Source organism: Oncorhynchus nerka, linkage group LG16, assembly GCF_034236695.1.
Source record: "Oncorhynchus nerka isolate Pitt River linkage group LG16, Oner_Uvic_2.0, whole genome shotgun sequence".
In the NCBI taxonomy this organism is placed as follows: Eukaryota; Metazoa; Chordata; class Actinopteri; order Salmoniformes; family Salmonidae; genus Oncorhynchus; species Oncorhynchus nerka.
Window position 1 is genome coordinate 25032233 of NC_088411.1, and position 17861 is coordinate 25050093.

At 44.5% G+C, this 17861-nt stretch overlaps 2 protein-coding genes across 3 annotated transcripts in view; one reads left to right on the forward strand and one right to left on the reverse strand.

The window, feature by feature from the left end:
- Positions 1–111: 111 nt before the first annotated feature.
- Positions 112–1604, forward strand: LOC115144296 (cytochrome c oxidase assembly factor 3 homolog, mitochondrial). The gene is made up of 2 exons (XM_029685215.2): positions 112–351; positions 865–1604. Exons 1-2 carry the CDS (start codon positions 153–155, stop codon positions 966–968), a joined length of 303 nt encoding a protein of 100 aa, XP_029541075.1. The 5' UTR covers positions 112–152; the 3' UTR covers positions 969–1604.
- Positions 865–17861, reverse strand: part of wnk4a (WNK lysine deficient protein kinase 4a) — a 70027-nt gene continuing 53030 nt past the window's right edge. Inside the window, exons 9-20 of one of the 2 annotated variants that reach the window (XM_065002534.1) lie at positions 16691–16848; positions 16436–16515; positions 15074–15197; positions 14022–14138; positions 12918–13091; positions 9358–9412; positions 9001–9144; positions 6478–7340; positions 6284–6380; positions 4273–5113; positions 3790–4087; positions 865–3538 (exon numbers count right to left, since the gene is read on the reverse strand). In XM_065002534.1, the coding sequence (XP_064858606.1) occupies positions 3536–3538; positions 3790–4087; positions 4273–5113; positions 6284–6380; positions 6478–7340; positions 9001–9144; positions 9358–9412; positions 12918–13091; positions 14022–14138; positions 15074–15197; positions 16436–16515; positions 16691–16848 (2954 nt within the window). In that variant the 3' untranslated portion in view covers positions 865–3535. Of the gene's footprint in view, positions 3539–3777; positions 4088–4272; positions 5114–6283; positions 6381–6477; positions 7341–9000; positions 9145–9357; positions 9413–12917; positions 13092–14021; positions 14139–15073; positions 15198–16435; positions 16516–16690; positions 16849–17861 lie in introns of both variants that reach the window. The other variant, XM_029685216.2, reaches the window with a different exon arrangement.

The window sequence follows — 17861 nt, forward strand, 5'->3', positions numbered from 1 at the left end:
CCGCGGAGTTAATTTTTGAAAATGCAGTACTTTATTTTGCCATGAGATGGCGGTTGACACACTATTAAAAAAAACGAACCTTTCGCGTCGAAACCGGAAATGTCTGGGGGAGCTATTATAGTGTTGCACAAGCAGGTCAGGCTGTCGCAAAAATGGCTGACCAGAAACCGACAGTGGATCCCGAAGTCCCTTTTGCAAAGAGGATAGATCCAAACAAGGAGGATCTTACCAGGGACGAGTTCTACTTTATCAGACAAGTGGAGCTCGCGCAATGGAAGAAGAAATCGCAGCAACTCAGGGGCCGTAATATTGCAACAGGACTTGCTATCGGAGCCATTGTAATGGGTATTTGTATCCTTGCCAAATTCAGTCACTAAAGGTGAACTGCGTAACATGAGCTAATTTGCCCTAAACTGCATGATATAGCGATCCATTGTAAATGTTGCCATAACTATTAGCAGTTAAAGTCAACCAGACATAATTCATGTATGTCCTTGAAGCTGTAAGTCATTGTAGATAGGTTATGAAATTCACGCTGTAGTGGTGAAGAACCGCATGACATGTGTTTGCATAACAGCCATGTACTGTAGCAAGTTAGCGAATTGGATAACAATGTAACGTTAGCTAGTAGCCAAGCAAGGATCTAACTACAGTTAGCTAAGTAGCTCTCTCAACATGCCACTTTATTACAAGTTGCTACAGTGAAAGCTGTTGATGAGTGTAAAACATGTCTGCCATAAATGTATGTTGATGATGATGAAAACGTTCATCCTTGTGTTTATGTAGCTACGCTCGACTATAGCTTCATACCCAGCACACACCTTGCCTCTGTCAGCACATTTGCCTTGACTTTGCTCCTCCTAGATGGCTACACGTTTTACTCAGTGAAACAGGAGAAGATTATGGATGAGCTGGATGAGGAGGCCAAGGTCGCGAGGATGGGGGGGGCAAAGACAGGCGCCAACTGACTTAATGATCAGATGGACTGAGCTCAGATCGACTGTGTGGTGTGCCACTGATCCTATCGCCTGTAGGCCTACTTGCACTGGAAGGGACTAATGCTGACAAATGCTGGTGCTACATCTTATTCCACTGCTAGCCACTGTCAAGGCAGCATCGGGCCCTGTTTTGCTCTGGTATATAGACTTTTATGTGGTTGTGTTGCTGACTTAAGCGTCTTCATGGTGATTAAACATGCTTGTATGTAGAAAGAATGATCTATTGCCCCCGATTACCCCCTTATAATTTCAGGATCTTGGGTCTTGTTCATTAGGCACCAAGCGGATGGCAACATTTATTTAAATGGTTTCTGTTAAGTGCCCCAATGAACATGACCCTATTCTCCTTCCTTTTCTTCCCAACGAGTAGGCATTTGTGTAAAATTATTTGTATTCCCTTCAAATGAGCATCAAATGATTTCTCCCAAACTATAAAACTAATTCAACCTATATCAGTAATGTTAATTCTACAGTGGCCTTGAAATAGGTGGAATTAGAACAGCTCAACTGAAACAAAGAAACACATTTCTATTGATAAAGGATTGAGTTGTACATTTGTTATATTGTATTTGTTTTTTCACAACAATAAATGACATCTTATAGCAAGGTCAGTGTAATGTTTCATACACTGATATTGCCACAGTAGTACGGCAGCTGAGAGGAACACTCATTATTTCAACTGTATTTATGTCAAAATATGAGTTACAGAGTATGTTGTAGCCACCAAAGCTACAGAGTAAAAATATAAAATAAGACATTGCAAGGACAAGGCACAGATTGAGCATGGCAGGACAGCAGCTTTGTATGTTAAAGCAATACAATCAACCAACAATCATACATGCATTTACTTTTTCTTTCTTTAAATATAAATCTTAAGAGTATCATTGCAATAGAATTCCATATGTGTATTTAAGGCAATCACTAATATGGGCTCACAGTTTAATTCATTTGTTAGGGTAGTTGTACTCTTCCCCACTTGTGCATATAAATATGCTACTTACTTTACCAAAAAGTGTGAATTCCTACTAAAGTAGAATTGACTAAAGTGCATAGGGTGCCTGGTTTATTGCAGCAAGGTTTATCATTGTCAATGTGTTTGCACAAGAAAAGTAGCTTGCCAAAATGTCTTTGATTCATTTGTAAAAGTAATTTACAAATGCATTATTTCATATTTACACATTTACAATCATGCTGAGAACCAGTAGTCTAGACTTATGTTTGATTATTTGGGGAGAAAATATAGTCTCAGCTAAAAAGACAGGAGAGTTGAAAATCATCAACCATAAATTGCCTTTTTTTTTAATCGATGTGGATGATTTGGCAATAATTTAACTTGATTTGTTTTTTTGTTTTTTTTTTACGTAGTTTTAGTCTTGGATATTTGTCATTTATAGAGCTGTATTAGGCCTAGCTTCTTACTGTATAACCTTTTTATATTTCATATGAACACGTGAAATTCTGAAATATTCTGGAAAGACTGACACCTAAAAGATTTCAGTGTTGTTGGTCTACCTATAGTACTGTATATGGTTGTTCGGAAAGCTACTTGTCATAGTGTTGCATTTTATTGATAAATGCTCACTATAATTGTATATAAGGTACTGCCTAACATCTTTTAACACCTATGTTCACATCTTTCTACACATTGACAACAGTCGTCCTTCATAAATCTGTTGAATTCATCAGAAATATTGTTGCATCACTATTGTACATTGGAAAACAAGCATGAGTTACTAAAACTATAACATATCTGGACTTCCGTAGTCCGACTCTAGAGGGCAGTAGCGAGCTACAGTCAGCATCAACAGATTGCAAACAGACAGTCAAATGTGCAAAGAGGAGAGTGAATCATCTGAAACACAGCGAGAGTTACTGAGCTTCATCTCACTCCACTGCTCGCAATAAAAATGTGTGCGACAGTCAGATAAGCAGGAAAATAATGATCAATAGCCTCGGCCTCGATCCCATGATCCCAATATTGTAGCTGGAACAACCCTTACTGCTCTGTGGCTACAAGGCAGGACTACAGCTGATCATTAAGGCGCTATGTACAATGATCGCACGTTTCTCACTAGCATGGCATAGTATGAAGAATGATGGTGCACTACTTGGGCTAGCACTATTGTGAGCCTTTTATACGCATTAGCTGAGGACGTTTTGAAACTTTGGACCATCTCACTTTAAACACTGCTCTGGTGGCGTCCTAGAACGGGTATGTTGCACTGAACCGTTGACTCTGGCAAGCTTCTCTTGGGGGTGACTGACAGAGGATGACAAAGGTTCTGTTGCCCCTTCATAGCAGAGGGCTCAGCGACCTCTGGCGGACCTGTGACCTATGATTAACCCTGTGACTATTGGATCAGCAGAGGAGCTTCCTGGTTTCTGGGGGATCTAGGTTAGTCTCCTCCAATGGGGGCCCAGATAAAGGGTTTAGAGGTGATGTCAGTTCTTTCCTCCAGCAGGATGGGCATGATTATTTCAGTCACATTTTAGATGAGGTAGTCGGCTTATTCTACAGCAAGCATGGCTGAAGATTCTTACTGGTGAGAGAGGAGACAAGGAGATGCAATGATTAAATCTGTAGAGCATCGTGCATTGCACATTATGATTTCTAGATAAACTTAGATTTTAGACAGCAAAATAAATGTAAGATATGGATCGTGATTCAATCAGAGGTGCGTTGTAGACAAGCACATTGCACAACCGATAACGCACCTCTAATTTAATCATGGCCATGCTCTGTGTACAGTAAATAAAGACATAATGAGAGAACTCTAACCATTCTACTGACATCGGAAGCAAAGGTCACCCCTTTAGAAGGCTTCTCCAGAGAGCTGCTGCTGCTGTTGCTGCCACCCAGAGAGTTCCTCCTGATGATACCTTGGAGGGGGAGCATGTCCAGGCGCTGCAGGCTGTTTCTGCGGGAGGTGGAGGGGTAACTCCTCTCCTTAGAGATACGGCGTTGGCGACTGGAGAGCATGGTGGCAGGTGAGACAATCCCCGCAGGGGGAACCTTCCCCATCCTCTCATACAGCTCCTCAATTTCCCTCTTCTGGGTGGCCTGGAGACTCTGCACCTGCACCAAGTGTCTGAGAGAGAGAGAAAGAGAGACAGAGAAACAGATAGGTGAGAACTCTGAGGACTTGTTTAAGTGATTTGGAATAGTTGGGATGCAAGTTGAATTCAAAGTAATCAAACTTGGATTCAAACCCTAAATCGATCTGGAAGGAAAATGGGTAAATAACTGGAGAGATGCTGAAGGTGAAACACTCACTTCTCCCTCATCACCTGCAACTCCTCCCGCATGTCCTCGTCCTCGCTCTCCGAGTCGTCACTGCTCATGTACGTGAAGTTGCGGCTGTAGCTCAGCCACAAGTGGTGCAGGGCCGAGTTGTAGGTAGGGCTCCCTGCACCTCCCTCCCACAGGCCACGCCCCTCTGAATCCACCACCGTGACGGACAGGCCGCTGTCTGCAGACGTACCTATCAGACTGAGACTACACACACTCCTCCTTCTTACTATCTGCTGCTCTTTCTTCTCCTCATCATCTTCTTCCTCCTCCTCTTCCTGCTGCTGCTCTTTGGTCCCGGCCCACCCTACCTGGACCTCCCGGTCCTCCTCCACAGGGAGGTGTCGGTCTGGGGGGGAGAGAGTGAGGGAGGTGTTCAGGCTGGTTTCTGCCCGCCCCTGCTCCTCTGTGCTGCTCTCAGAAGTGGTAGAGCTGCCCACTGACTTGGGCCTTGTGGGGCCTGGGTTGGAGCTGCCCACTGACTTGGGCCTAGTGGGGCCTGGGGTGGAGCTGCCCACTGACTTGGGCCTGGTGGGGCCTGGGGTGGAGCTCCCCACTGACTTGGGCCTGGTGGAGCCTGTCGTGGAGCTGCCCACTGACTTGGGCATGGTGGGGCCTGGGGTGGAGCTGCCCACTGACTTGGGCCTGGTGGGGCCAGGGGTAGAACTGCCCACTGACTTGGGCCTGGTTCGACCTGGGGAGGAGCTGCCCACTGACTTGGGCCTGGTGGGGTTAGAGCCTTGTCCATCTGGTGCAGCAGGAACAGGGATCTCCATGCTAGGGGTGACCTGGAAACGACCCATTGTGACGGCAGCAGGCGGGGGATCTGTGTGGTGGAGGAGGTTTATGATTAATATCATCACAGTGATAATTATTTTTATTTTTTTTGTGTTTACATTCTGTTCCAGTAGTGATATCATTTTCCATTGACTCGTACTTTCAAATTGATTCAAATGCATAATGTCATCTCAATCTGAAATGTACTTTAAATGTCAAGCGTGCTGTTACGCGGATCTACCAGGGATCGGATAGAATCCTGGCCTTAGTTTCATAACTTTCTGTCAGAAAAACCAATCCATCTGCCATATCTACTGCCAACATCTGGTTGTGTTCATGGTGCCATAAATGGGTGGGAAGCAAGAGCTAGCGGAGGTCTGGCACTAGGTGTAACTACTCTACACGGTTGGAAAACAATTATTTTCTGCTGAATGTGGCCCTGGGATTTCTCAAAAACAGAGCCTGTTCTGTCAGTCTGTTGAGCGAAATGGGCTGGGTTGGGTTGCTCGGGTACTGGAGCTGGTTGGGGTGGGGGTGTGAACACAGACAGGTGGGGAGGATGTGGGAGGAGAGGCCTGTAACGAGCGTGGAAGCCTTCTGATTGGTCATTTCTGCTGGGCAAAGCTTCCCACTGGTTACACACTGGTTGAATCAACGTTGTTTCCACGTAATTTCAATGAAATTACGCTCAACCAATGTGGAATAGACGTTGAATTGACGTCTGTACTCAGTGGGTTCTAACTGGTCAATACTGGTAGGCGGGGGTATTATCACACCTACCTATTGGTCCCTTATTCAATGGAACATTCCATCCAGACATGTGGTTACGCAACAGATCCCGAGGCACTGCTAGTGCTTATAGGTGATAATGTCACCAAACACTGATGTGGACAGGATAAAACACAAAACAGAACTGAAAACAACAGTAAGAGCCAATTGGCCCTAACACAGTCATCAGACCTTATTTAGACCAAATACAACATAAAACAGGCCTCGTTGAGTGTGTGTATGTCTGGAGTGTGTGTGTTTTTGTATGTGTGTGTGTGTCTGGAGTGTGTACTCTGCATTTGTTTAGTGTGCTAACAGAAGCAACAAAGGTCTGCCAGAATCCTCCCCAACCCATCTCCTACCATCAACAGATCAACAGTAAGCTTAGGTAAGGGCCGGTAGAATACAGCTAGTGTAGAAGTAGAGAGGGGAAAGTCACTGTGAATCTTACCTGTGTAACTGGGGGATAGTCTGGGCTTGGGAGCACTGGCGTTCATCTCAGGCACCGTAGGTCTCGACATTGGTGTGGTTGAGCTGAACAATGATAACTTGGGAAAAGAGAAGGGGGGGGGGGGGGCAATACTTGTCAGAATGGCATTACTTCTCACTGTCAGACAGTCATGTATGGGCTGGCTGGTAGCTTACTGTGCTCTCCGGGCTGTCTGGGGACGAAGGGGACAGATCAGACCCTGACGCACAGCTGGACACATCAGACTGGTCCTGAGGAACCATGTAGGACCCCTGGGAACTATTCTGTAAATGGCATAGAGGGCTGGATGCTGCTTGCTGTGATACCATCTGTGGGCTGTTGTAGCCCATCGTAGGGGGAGATATGTGATTATGCTGCCAGCCGGGGTGTCCATTTTGAGAGTACACAGACACTGAGCCATCCCTCTGCATCTGTGGTGGAATGTCTGGGCCCTGGTAGACACTGTGTTGCTGCCCTTGGCCAGGCGTCCCACCCTGGGTGTAAGGGAGCTCCACTGGAGCAGTTTGGTAGTGGGGGGAGTAGACGGACGAGTAGACCGACTGAGGGTGGGTTAGCTGGGGGTGGAAGCCTGCTATAGAGGGCATCACCTGGTTAGCCAGGCTGTTGGCAGGGATGAAGGATTGAGCCATGCTCATTGCCATGGAGATTACGTTGGCCAGGGAGAAGAGGGGCTGTGTGTGGGAGGGCCACATGTTGGGGTTCTGGGGGTGAGGAGGGAGGGTCAGGGGGTTCCCCTCACCGCTGTACTCAGAGGGGCTCGGAGCATCAGAGTGGGGGCCACCGGGGGAGCCTGGGGCTGGGGAGAGGACGGAGGGGAACGTGGGGTTGCTGGCGACCCGTGTGAGGGAAGGATGGGACCCCACTGGTTTGGGGGCACCGGGGTTCACTGGGTAGGTGAAGGGGAAGTGTGTGTTGCCCATGAAGGAGGGCATGTGGTAGTACTGCTGGTGTTGTTGCTGCTGGGGGGGCTCTGAGGAGTACATGGAGGCTGGGTGGTGGTAGTAGTAGTGAGGAGAACCTGGAACACAGAAACAAAACATAACAATACATGTTAGTTATTATTATTTCATTCAAAACTTTTATTTCCTGAGAGGGAACTTCATGTGTGGTGACTGATTGGTAGACACAAAACAACATAACATGACCTAACTCAGAAACACCACTTATGTAAAAGGAACGCCTTACAAAACCTTAATGGGTTCTTTACAGTGTCCTCACACAAACCCTTATGCCAACGTCTCGAGAGACATTTACTAGCAGAATCCCCTAGGTTGTAAAAGAGTCAATTATATTATTGCTCCATCTCTCTCTCAGATTTTGGATTGTCTTGTCGTTCCTTCCGCCCCACTGCCAAGTGACATCAGACATTTAGAAAATAAATTCCTCATGTGCGGTATAAAGATGGTTTTCATGGTAGGGTTTTGTCTAACAAAATCCCTGTTTAAGAGAGCTCGGATGATGATTTCATTGCATAAAGGCCCTGATAGCCGGAGCGGTTGGTTGTAAGTAGGGGCATGCGCTGTTATGTATGCATCCCAAATGGCACCCTATTTGCCCTGGTCAAAGTAATACACTATTTAGGGAATAGAGTGCCATTTGGGACTCATCCTGATCTTGGCAGAGAAGAACACAAACCGGGCCCAACACCGTCATAAAACCCCTCCCTCCTCAGACCCCTTTCTTGGTATTGTCAGGAGATTTGCATGGCTCTGACTAACCATCCCTGCACCTCACACCCCAGGTCTGTGCCTCAGTGGTGCGGCGCCGGCCTTGCCCTAGGGCCTCTTGGGTAATTACTTCACTTGAAGAGCGCTTTTAGCCTATTTTTGAGATGTGAATGCTCTCACTGTGAAGCATAAGCTTTTCTGGCCTAACTTGTACTACAGTATGATTCTCTGCAACATCTGTTTGCCAGCACACACACGCACACACACACACTTTTCAAGAAAGTCTCCTCCAAAACTCCCACCGCAAGAGAAGGAAGCATTTGACTTCAATTAAAGAACATACAACTGCCCCTCCACCCCCACTAGCTAAAGACTTGGTGGCCATCTGAAGTATATCTCCCCCCTCCCCAGTTGTCTCTATTCTCTGCTGGACACAGCCACAGCACAGTCCGGTTTCGCAATGCCTTTTGGCTCTCCGCCACATTTATAGTTGCCGAACCTACAGTATATTTCCATCCCATTGACATGTTAGTGGCTTGTTTACTTCAGTGTCGGGAGTCGTGCTGGTCCATAACTGTAGAGCCATTGTTGAATTAAATGTCAAATCAATGAATGAAGAATGTTATGGCGTCCTGAAAAGTCCCTGAAGAGTTATCAATATCTCTGGCTAGTCTCCACTGTAGGGTTCTCAACTAAACTAAAGACTTGTGATGAATACACACGTTTTCAATTTCAGACTCTTCAAATGTCAAAAAAAGTCCTTCCTCACTCCATTGATGTTCTAATTCCAAACAAATCCCTGTCTGCATCCCAAATGGCATCCTATTCCCATAATAGTGCACTACTTTTGACCAGGCTCTGGTAGTAGTGCCTTGAAGGTAACAGGGTGCCATTTGTGAAGCAACCTCAGTCTACAACAGTTTTCTCTCTGTGAAGAGTAAACAATGCCTCTTCACATGGGACCATGGGGAGGAGGAAGAGGAGGAGAGGTGGGTCCTTACAATACAGTACCTGGGGCATTTTGGAAAGACTGGGAGCGTAATAGAGGTCTCCCTGCAGGTGAAGTCATGTCTGCTGGGCTGAAGAAGTCTCCTCCACCAGTGGGCCCTGAGGGAGAGTCACATACCCCTACACTGGGGCCAGCCATGCTGAAGTCTGAGAGAACAGACAGACACAGTCAGTCTCAGTCATTGAAATGGACATGTTCACCGGCAACAAAATTAAGGAAACTTATAGAGACAGACACATGCAGGTCTATTTGCCATGCAAAACCAATATAACATACATAGGCCAAGTGAGGCCCAGAAATATAACAAAGACCAAGCAGTAGAAAAGGAAGTTCAGAAGATTAAGGTTTAGACATTTTACCAGGTAGAGAGTAGGAAGAGTGTGTCCGCTCCAGAATGTGACTGTGAAGATTAGGCTGGAATAGAGGACACAGATATACACCGTTATTATATTCATGATACAGTATTACTTCATACACTGCATTTATCATTGGTCTTCCCAAGGGGTTTGTTGTTGAGAAGTCAGTTGCATTTAGCCAGGGCAATTTTAATGATACAATCTATTTTAATAAGGACTCATTAAGGCAACCATTAACTTCTATTTAGTGTTCTACTTCACTTTGGTCTAAATCTTTTAACCACTATATTCTGAACGAAAAACGAACTCTAAACCCTCCTAAACAGGAAACAAACCCTCTAGAGTCACAGCTCTATTTTATTTCCTTGAATTACTGCAGTGTAATGACTGGTCACGCGAACATGCAGTAACAACTAGGCAAAGACATAAATGTCCAGAGGTACACTTCGGTTCTTGTCCTCCATGAGGAGTTTTCTATATACAAATAACTTGAGATGTTCTGAGATGTTGTTAAGAATAGAATAATAGATGCAGATATGCCTCTAACCTAAACCATAACCCTAGTACACAATCAGGACAGAGACAGACAAGTTCCAGAGTTGTGGTTACATTCTCTCAGACGGAACTCATTTTCTATGTTTTTAAGGGGAAGAGGCCCGGGGATTACGTGGGACACAATTAGCCCAGAAACGTATAAGGCCATAGGGGTTCCTAGTTAGAGATGTGGTCGGGTTAGCAGCCTGTTTTCAATCAAGTCCTGGTCCGGAGCCAGGAAGGAGAGATTTCCAGGACAGCCTGAGGTAATTATGTACCTAGGGGGTAGTGTGTGTGTGTGTGTGTGTGTATGTATGAATGTATGTATGCATGTATGTATGTATGTATGTATGTATGTATGCATGCGTGTATGCGTGTATGCGTGTATGCGTCTGTGTCTGTGTGTGTGTGTGTGTCTGTGTCTGTGTCTGTGTCTGTGTCTGTGTCTGTGTGTGTGTGTGTGTGTGTCTGTGTCTGTGTCTGTGTCTGTGTCTGTGTCTGTGTGTGTGTGTGTGTGTGTGTGTGTGTGTGTGTGTGTGTGTGTGTGTGTGCGTGTAGGAGGAGGAGGAGTTACCGGTCCTCCCGGCCCACATGAAACAACACATTGTTCTTCACTGTTCTCTTAGATCCGTTTACTGGAAGGCTCAGCACAGCAGGCTGGTTGTGTTCTGAGGATAGGAACATGTCCTGGCAGTACAGACTCTTCTCTCCTGGCTGCCCCTATCTAGGTACAGGTGCGTCCCAAATGGCACCCTATTCCCATTATAGTGCACTACTTTTGACCAGGGCCGATACACCCTTTCTCAGCAAACCACTCTGAACCTAAATAATGGTCTAGTTATATTATCTAGAGCTGGACTCTAGTCATAGACTAAGTCATAGACTGTTCTCTGTGCTACCGCACGGCAAGTAGTACCATTGCACCAAGTCTGGAACCAACAGGACACTGAACAGCTTCTACCCTTAAGCCATAAGACTGCTAAATAGTTAGTTAAATAGTTAACCAAATAGCTACCTGGATTATCTGTATTGCACTAACTATTTTGACTCATCACATACCCTGCTGCTGCTGCTTATTATCTATCCTGTTACCTATTCACTTTACCCCTACCTATATGTACATATCTACCTCAATGACCTCGTACCCCTGCACATCGACTCAGTACTGGTACCCTGCGTATATAGCCAAGTTATCGTTACTCATTGTGTATTTTATTCCTTGTGTTTTTAACTATATATTCTTTTTACATTTTTCTTTCTGCATTGTTGGTAAGTAAGCATTTCACTGTTAGTCTATACCTGTTGTTTACGAAGCATGTGACAAATAAAATGTGATTTGATTTAGTGTACACACCCTAGGCATGGTGGTGCACTTCCACTAATGACGTCGTAGGATTTACAAGGGGGTTTAAGAGCTTTTTAGTACCACCATGTCCTGATTACAGTATTACTCCAGTTGCTTTTCTTCTGAGCACACCTTCTCCATTACTCCTTAACCCACATCTTTCTCCTCTGCATTTTCCCCACTAGGCCCCTACTAAACACACTCTTCTACTATATTTATGACCTGCCCAGGATAAGCACAGCTGGGGGCATTGTATTTAAACTAATGTAATGTATACCATACAAATTCCCCCTCACTGTATGACTTTATTACATAGCCTTAGCTCCCTATAGCTCACTATAGCTCCATAAAGCTCCCTATAATTCCATAAAGCTCCATATAACTCCATAAAGCTCCCTATAGCTCAATAAAGCTCCCCATAGCACCCTATAGCCCCCTATCGCTCCATAACTCCCTATAGCTCCATAACTCCCTATAGCTCCATAAAGCTCCCTATAGCTCCATAAAGCTCCCTATAGCTCCATAAAGCTCCCTATAGCTCCATAAAGCTCCCTATAGCTCCATATAGCTCCCTATAGCTCCATAACTCCCTATAGCTCCATAACTCCCTATAGCTCCATAACTCCCTATAGCTCCATAAAGCTCCATAAAGCTCCCTATAGCTCCATAAAGCTCCCTATAGCTCCATAAAGCTCCCTATAGCTCCATAACTCCCTATAGCTCCCTATAGCCCCATAACTCCCTATAGCTCCCTACAGCTCCATAACTCCCTATAGCACCCTATAGCTCCATAAAGCTCCCTATAGCTCCATAACTCCCTATAGCTCCCTATAGCCCCATAACTCCCTATAGCTCCCTACAGCTCCATAACTCCCTATAGCACCCTATAGCTCCATAAAGCTCCCCATAGCTCACTATAGCTCCCTATAGCCCCTATAGCTCCATAAAGCTCCATATAAATCCCTATAGCTCCCTATAGCCCCCTATAGCTCCCTATAGCTCCATAAAGCTCCCTATAGCTCCACAAAGCTCCCTATAACTCCCTATAGCCCCTTATAGCTCCCTATAGCTCCCTATAGTTCCCTACAGCTCCCTAAAGCTCCATATAGCTCCCCAAATCTCCCCATAGCTCCCCATAGCTCTGCAAAGATCCCCATAGTTCACTAAAGCTCCAAATAGCTACCTATAGCTCCCTAATGATCCCAAATGCTCCATATTTATCCCCATAGCTCCCTATAGCTCCTTAGAATTTCATATAGCTCCATAAATCTCCTTAAAGCTCCCTATAGCTCGCTAATGCTCCATATCTCTCCCTAAAGCTCCCTATAGCGCCCTATAGCTCACTATAGCTCCTTAAAGCTCCCCATAGCTCCTTAAAGCTCCATATAGCTTGCTAATGCTCCATATCTCTCCCTAAATCTCCCTATAGCTCCCTATAGCTCACTATAGCTCCCTATGCATTGACCGCAAAAGGAAATTAAAAGATCCTCCACAATTGGATTCACACCCAATTCACATAAAATTCCTCCTCAATATATAATCACATAGCTAGTAGTACATACCATGATGACACAGAGTCTGTGAACATTTGAAAGTCAGTGAAATGGTTTTGATGATGTGGGAACCCAGAGCTGGTATTGGTACTGGTACTATTTCTGGTACTGGTACTAGTAGTGGTACTTACCTGGGACGCGGATAGTGAGTTGACCCCGTTGTGGTGTTGTGGGCGTGGTGCTCCGTGGCCGCCACCCACGTGGACCTTATGCTCCTTCATCAGAGCCTCTGCCCTCTTGATGATGTCACCTATGCGTTGGATAAACCCCTCCTTCTCCGCTGGCAGGATGAACTCATTGTGAACCTGGAAAATACAGACGCAATTAACACATTAATAACATATGAATAACAACATTTTTATAACATTAATAACCTAATAATAACACATTGATAACATATGTCTGTTTGTCTGCCTGCCTGCCTGCCTGTCTGCATGCCTGTCTGTCTCTTTGTCCATCCTTCCGTCCATCCATCTGTCCTTCCATCTTCAGTTATTGTGTATTGAGTCATAAGTGGTTTCTTGTCCAACCTTCATAGTATGCTAATTTGTTGAAGCAGTCTGAGTCTATGTTGTGCAGATTCTGTGAATTGTGGGTTGGGTGGTGGGGTGTGGTGAGGTGTGGTGAACGGGCTGGCTCTCCTGTCAGTATGTCTTAATTCAGCTCGTATAGTGCTGGTTTGCTGCACTAATAGGGGCATTTATGAGACCTGACCAGCTCTGTGCCAAGACTGGCCTAAACAAAAGCTCACTGTGTTTCATTCAGAATCGGAATAAACAGAACACTCAGTGAACACAAAGTTCTGGAATCTACCACCAACAGAAGCTGAAAATACCACTACCTCATCATGCCTACGTACTTTGTGTATCTCTACGCTAGAACCTCCCCAAGTTCGTAATCAAAATAAAATGAGACACACACATGTAAACTAAAATGGCACGTGTGTAAACTGCTTATCTTCTTGCCTCACAACCCCCTAACCAAGATAAATCTATATGACACAGAAACACAGTGTTTTAACTGGAAGTGGGACGTAGAGTCTGTGCTGCTGTGTGAGATAGAAGTAGATAGGAGTATCAATAAGATAAGCTGATAGTGCTTCATTTCTCCTGCGTTTATAGGCTCTTCCTTCAGCATAATGAGTCTTTAACACGGAGATAATAGTATGGCTGTCATTAAATAAATCCCTAAATGACCTAAGGCTATTCACACCCTAGATAGAGGTGACAACAAACCATGACAGCTGCAATGTCCTCTGGGTTGTCTCCGTCCAGGTCGAACTTGAAGGTAACCATCTTGTCATTGTGAGTCTGCAGCTGACACTCCACCACCCGGTCGTCTTTGTCAGAGAGCTGCACATAGAGACACCATCCACCAGTGTTAGTTTGTTTATGTTACGTAGAATATAGACACTGGGGTAGCAGTAGAACAAAGATACACACACACACTGAGAGTGCTTTGTGTGTGTGTGTGTGTGTGTGTGTGTGTGTGTGTGTGTGTGTGTGTGTGTTGTGTGTGTGTGTGTGTGTGTGTGTGTGTGTGTGTGTGTGTGTGTGTGTGTGTGTGTGTGTGTGTGTGTGTGTGTGTGTGTGTGTGTGTGTGTGTGTGTGTGTGTGTGTGTGTGTGTGTGTGTGTGTGTGTGTGTGTGGATAAGAGTGTCTGTTAAATGACTACAATGTAAATGTTTGTTTCTGCTTCCCCAGGTGTTCTGGTCACAAGAGGCATGGCAGGTGGAGGAAGAGCATATTGTACTAACAGCATAACCTCTAAGATGATAACATAAACTGAATAACCATGCTTTTGTTTGTATAACGACTGTGATAATGTCACTTCTGGTTACTTTTTAAAGGACATTCTACCCCAAAATGAATGAAAATGGAATTATATTGACACCATCTGAAATATAATTTTCCCTTTAAAAGCATTACTACCTGTAGCCCAACTGATGCAGCATAGGGGCTTTGAATAAATAGGCTGAATCATTGAAAAAGAAATGCATAAAATGCTTAAAAGCATGTCTCGGCAGAATATCCCCCAAAAATAATTACATTTAATCATATTATTTTGAGTGGTGGCGACAATTTATTGGGTGCCGCTGCTAAATTATTATAGGGGAAACACTGCAAAGTATGCATATCTAAATGACACCCTATTGGTACCCTATTCCTCCACTATATAGGGAATAGGGTGCCATTTGGGATGGGCCCTACCTGTGGACTTGACAATTAGACTTGACAATCACTTGTATAGAATAGTCTTGATTGATTAATTGATTGATTTGTTTTACCCCAGTGATGCGGGCCCTTCTCCGGAACAGCTTGCCAGCCGTGCGCCTGGCAGCAGTCTTGCCGCTCCTCTCTGATAGGCCCTCATAGACGTCACTCAAACCCGAGATCATGTCAGAGGCGTAGCTGTGAAGATGATTGGTGTGTTAGTGCATTTGTGTCATAACCGCCGTAACATTTATGAGTTTAATACATTCTATGCTATTAGGAGGAAATAGAAATAACCACCTGTCAAGTTTTAGGTCAGAAACAGAGCTAGACTGTTATACATGCCAAATATATATGCCAAATGAAGCCCAACGTGAGTATATATTAACTACTACAGCAGTTGGGACAAATCTCCTATAGAAAACAAGTACACAGTCATAGTAAAGGAACAACAAATCCACATATTCTGTTCAGCAGTGTAGTATTTATATTGTGAAAAAGTGAAAGTTGCACAGCCTGGGACATGCAGTACATTTTAAAAAGCTTAAATTCAGTCCTCTGGGTCGCTTAGTGCCGTGGTCCCTGATTTATCCCTCCCTCCATCCACTACTTCAGCAAAGATTTACAGACAAACACTCTACTGGTTGGCAGGTTCTAACCATTCTCTAAAATCTGAAGTACTTTTGGGGAACTTCAGTTCACGGTGGACAAAACTGGTTGTTCACCCACTCAGGATGGACGTAATGGGGAAATGGAAATGTTTTTGTTTACGTTCTTCTTGTTTATGACATACTTGTTTGGTTTTATGTGTTGGTGTTGGGTTTCAGTTTTTAAGTAGTGTTTTTGCTAACTAGCTGTAAAAATTTCCCACTTTCCCAAAGTATCATCTTTCTAATTGATATGTATAGAATCATAAGTAGTGCATGCTGAAGATGTTTTGGAACACAAAATACCTTAGACAGAATGGGCACCAGATGACAACACACACACAACGCACGCATTCACGCATGCACACACAAACACCCCCTAGCCAGAAACATCTGAAACTAAAGTAAAACAGACAGAAACCTCAAAGTCCATTGTGCTTCAAACACTAGACTGGGGAGAGGCTGTTGTTTCTCCCAGATCAGTCTGCTATTCGGACACACAGATGTGCACAGAGGCATAGGAAGCCTAGAGGTTAGAGGGTCCAGTAGGAACTTGGCAACTGGGGGTCTGTTTGTCTATTCCACTGCTGTAGGAAGCACATCCAAAAACAGATCAAGGAACGCAGCACTGACTGACTCTGTGCCTCTCAGCGAGTGTGTGTATGTGTGTGTGTGTGCGTGTGTGTACGTGTGTGTGTCTGGGGGTGATGCGAATGGCAGGAGATGAATGTCTCTTTCTAATAAAAATAGACAAAGTATTTATTCTAGGGAAGAGGCTGAGGAGAGTACCTGTCCACAGGTGAGGTAAAGCCGCTGGGAGGGTGTCCTCCAGAGTGTCCATGCTCCGTATTACCTAATACTGCAATACTCTACAAATGGGAAAAGGAGAGGGCACAATTAAGCATAAGGCAACAGTCACAGAAACATAGTGAATAAAGGTAATTCAAAAATAAGCAGGGACAGTTGAGGTAGAGTTGCTAGTCATCGCCTCTCTACTACTCTTACACTTGGATAACTAGCTCACTATTTGTCCCATTCACTCACAGAGGGAAAGCGAAGGGCTGGGATGGGGTGGTGGTGAGGGTGTCCATTGAGGGAGGTAGTCCCAGTCCCGTTGAGGGTTGACCCTTTGAGGTTGACCGCTGTCTCCAGGGGGTCCTGGAGGCCAGAGGAGCTGAGATAGCCGTCTGTCTCACAGTCAGCTGTTACAACAAACACATGAAACATGAGCATGTGACTGACCAGGCACGGCCGCATCCCCTTTACTCACTGACACACACACACGCACTCGCACACAAAAGAACGCATTCACGCACATACACACACACACACACACATACAGACGCATGCACGCACACACACTCTAAAAAATGCTGGGTTATTTGGATGACCCAACTGCTGGGTTGCAGGCATAGGGTCACTTATTTGGATTGTTCTCTTTTAAAACAGAAGGGTTGGATTGTTGATGGTGGGTAAAACGCTGAGGGATGGGGCTGGAGAAATGTAACAACTCTCAAATTCTGGTTAAAACTATTGATATCATGGATGGTCAGTCCTTATGTAAGGACTGACCATCCATGATATCAAAAGTTTTAACCAGTGTTTGTTTACATTTAGTTTGTTTACAAACACTGTGGCAAAATAAGCTTACATTTTGGGTTCTGATGGAGTACGACTGTTGAACTTAGCTCATGAGGCATTTCTAAGTTAAATTCTTCAAGAATCAATGGGTACATGTCATTATTTAAGTCCAAAAATAGATGTAGCAACTGCTGATTGCCCCTTTAAGGTTGAACAACTGGCACTTTTGTAGTGTTAATGAGGCTTACATAAGTGCATGAGTTCCACAAAAGCCTATGCATATCCCAGTGTTGGGATAGTTACCACTTTGTTACAATATATACATAATAATGTTTAATGATTTTACATTGAACAAAAATATAAATGCAATATGTAAAATGTTGGTTCCTTGTTTCATGAGCTGAAATAAAAGATCCCAGAAATGTTCCAGATGCACAAAAAGCTTATTTCTCTCAAATTTTGTGTTCCAATTTGTTGTCATCCCTGTTAGTGAGCATTTCTTCTTTGTCAAGATAATCCATCCACCTGACAGGTGTGGCATATCAGGAAGCTGATTAAATAGCATGCTCATTACACAGGGGCACCTTGTGCTGGGGACAATAAAAGGCAACTTTAAAATGTACAGTTTTGTCTC

Excerpts from the sequence above, each read along its gene's own strand:
- LOC115144296 (XM_029685215.2), top strand. The coding sequence starts at position 153 with ATGGCTGACCAGAAACCGACAGTGGATCCCGAAGTCCCTTTTGCAAAG. Across the intron at positions 352-864 it reads AGCCATTGTAATGGGTATTT|ATGGCTACACGTTTTACTCA; the intron begins GTATCCTTGCCA and ends TGCTCCTCCTAG.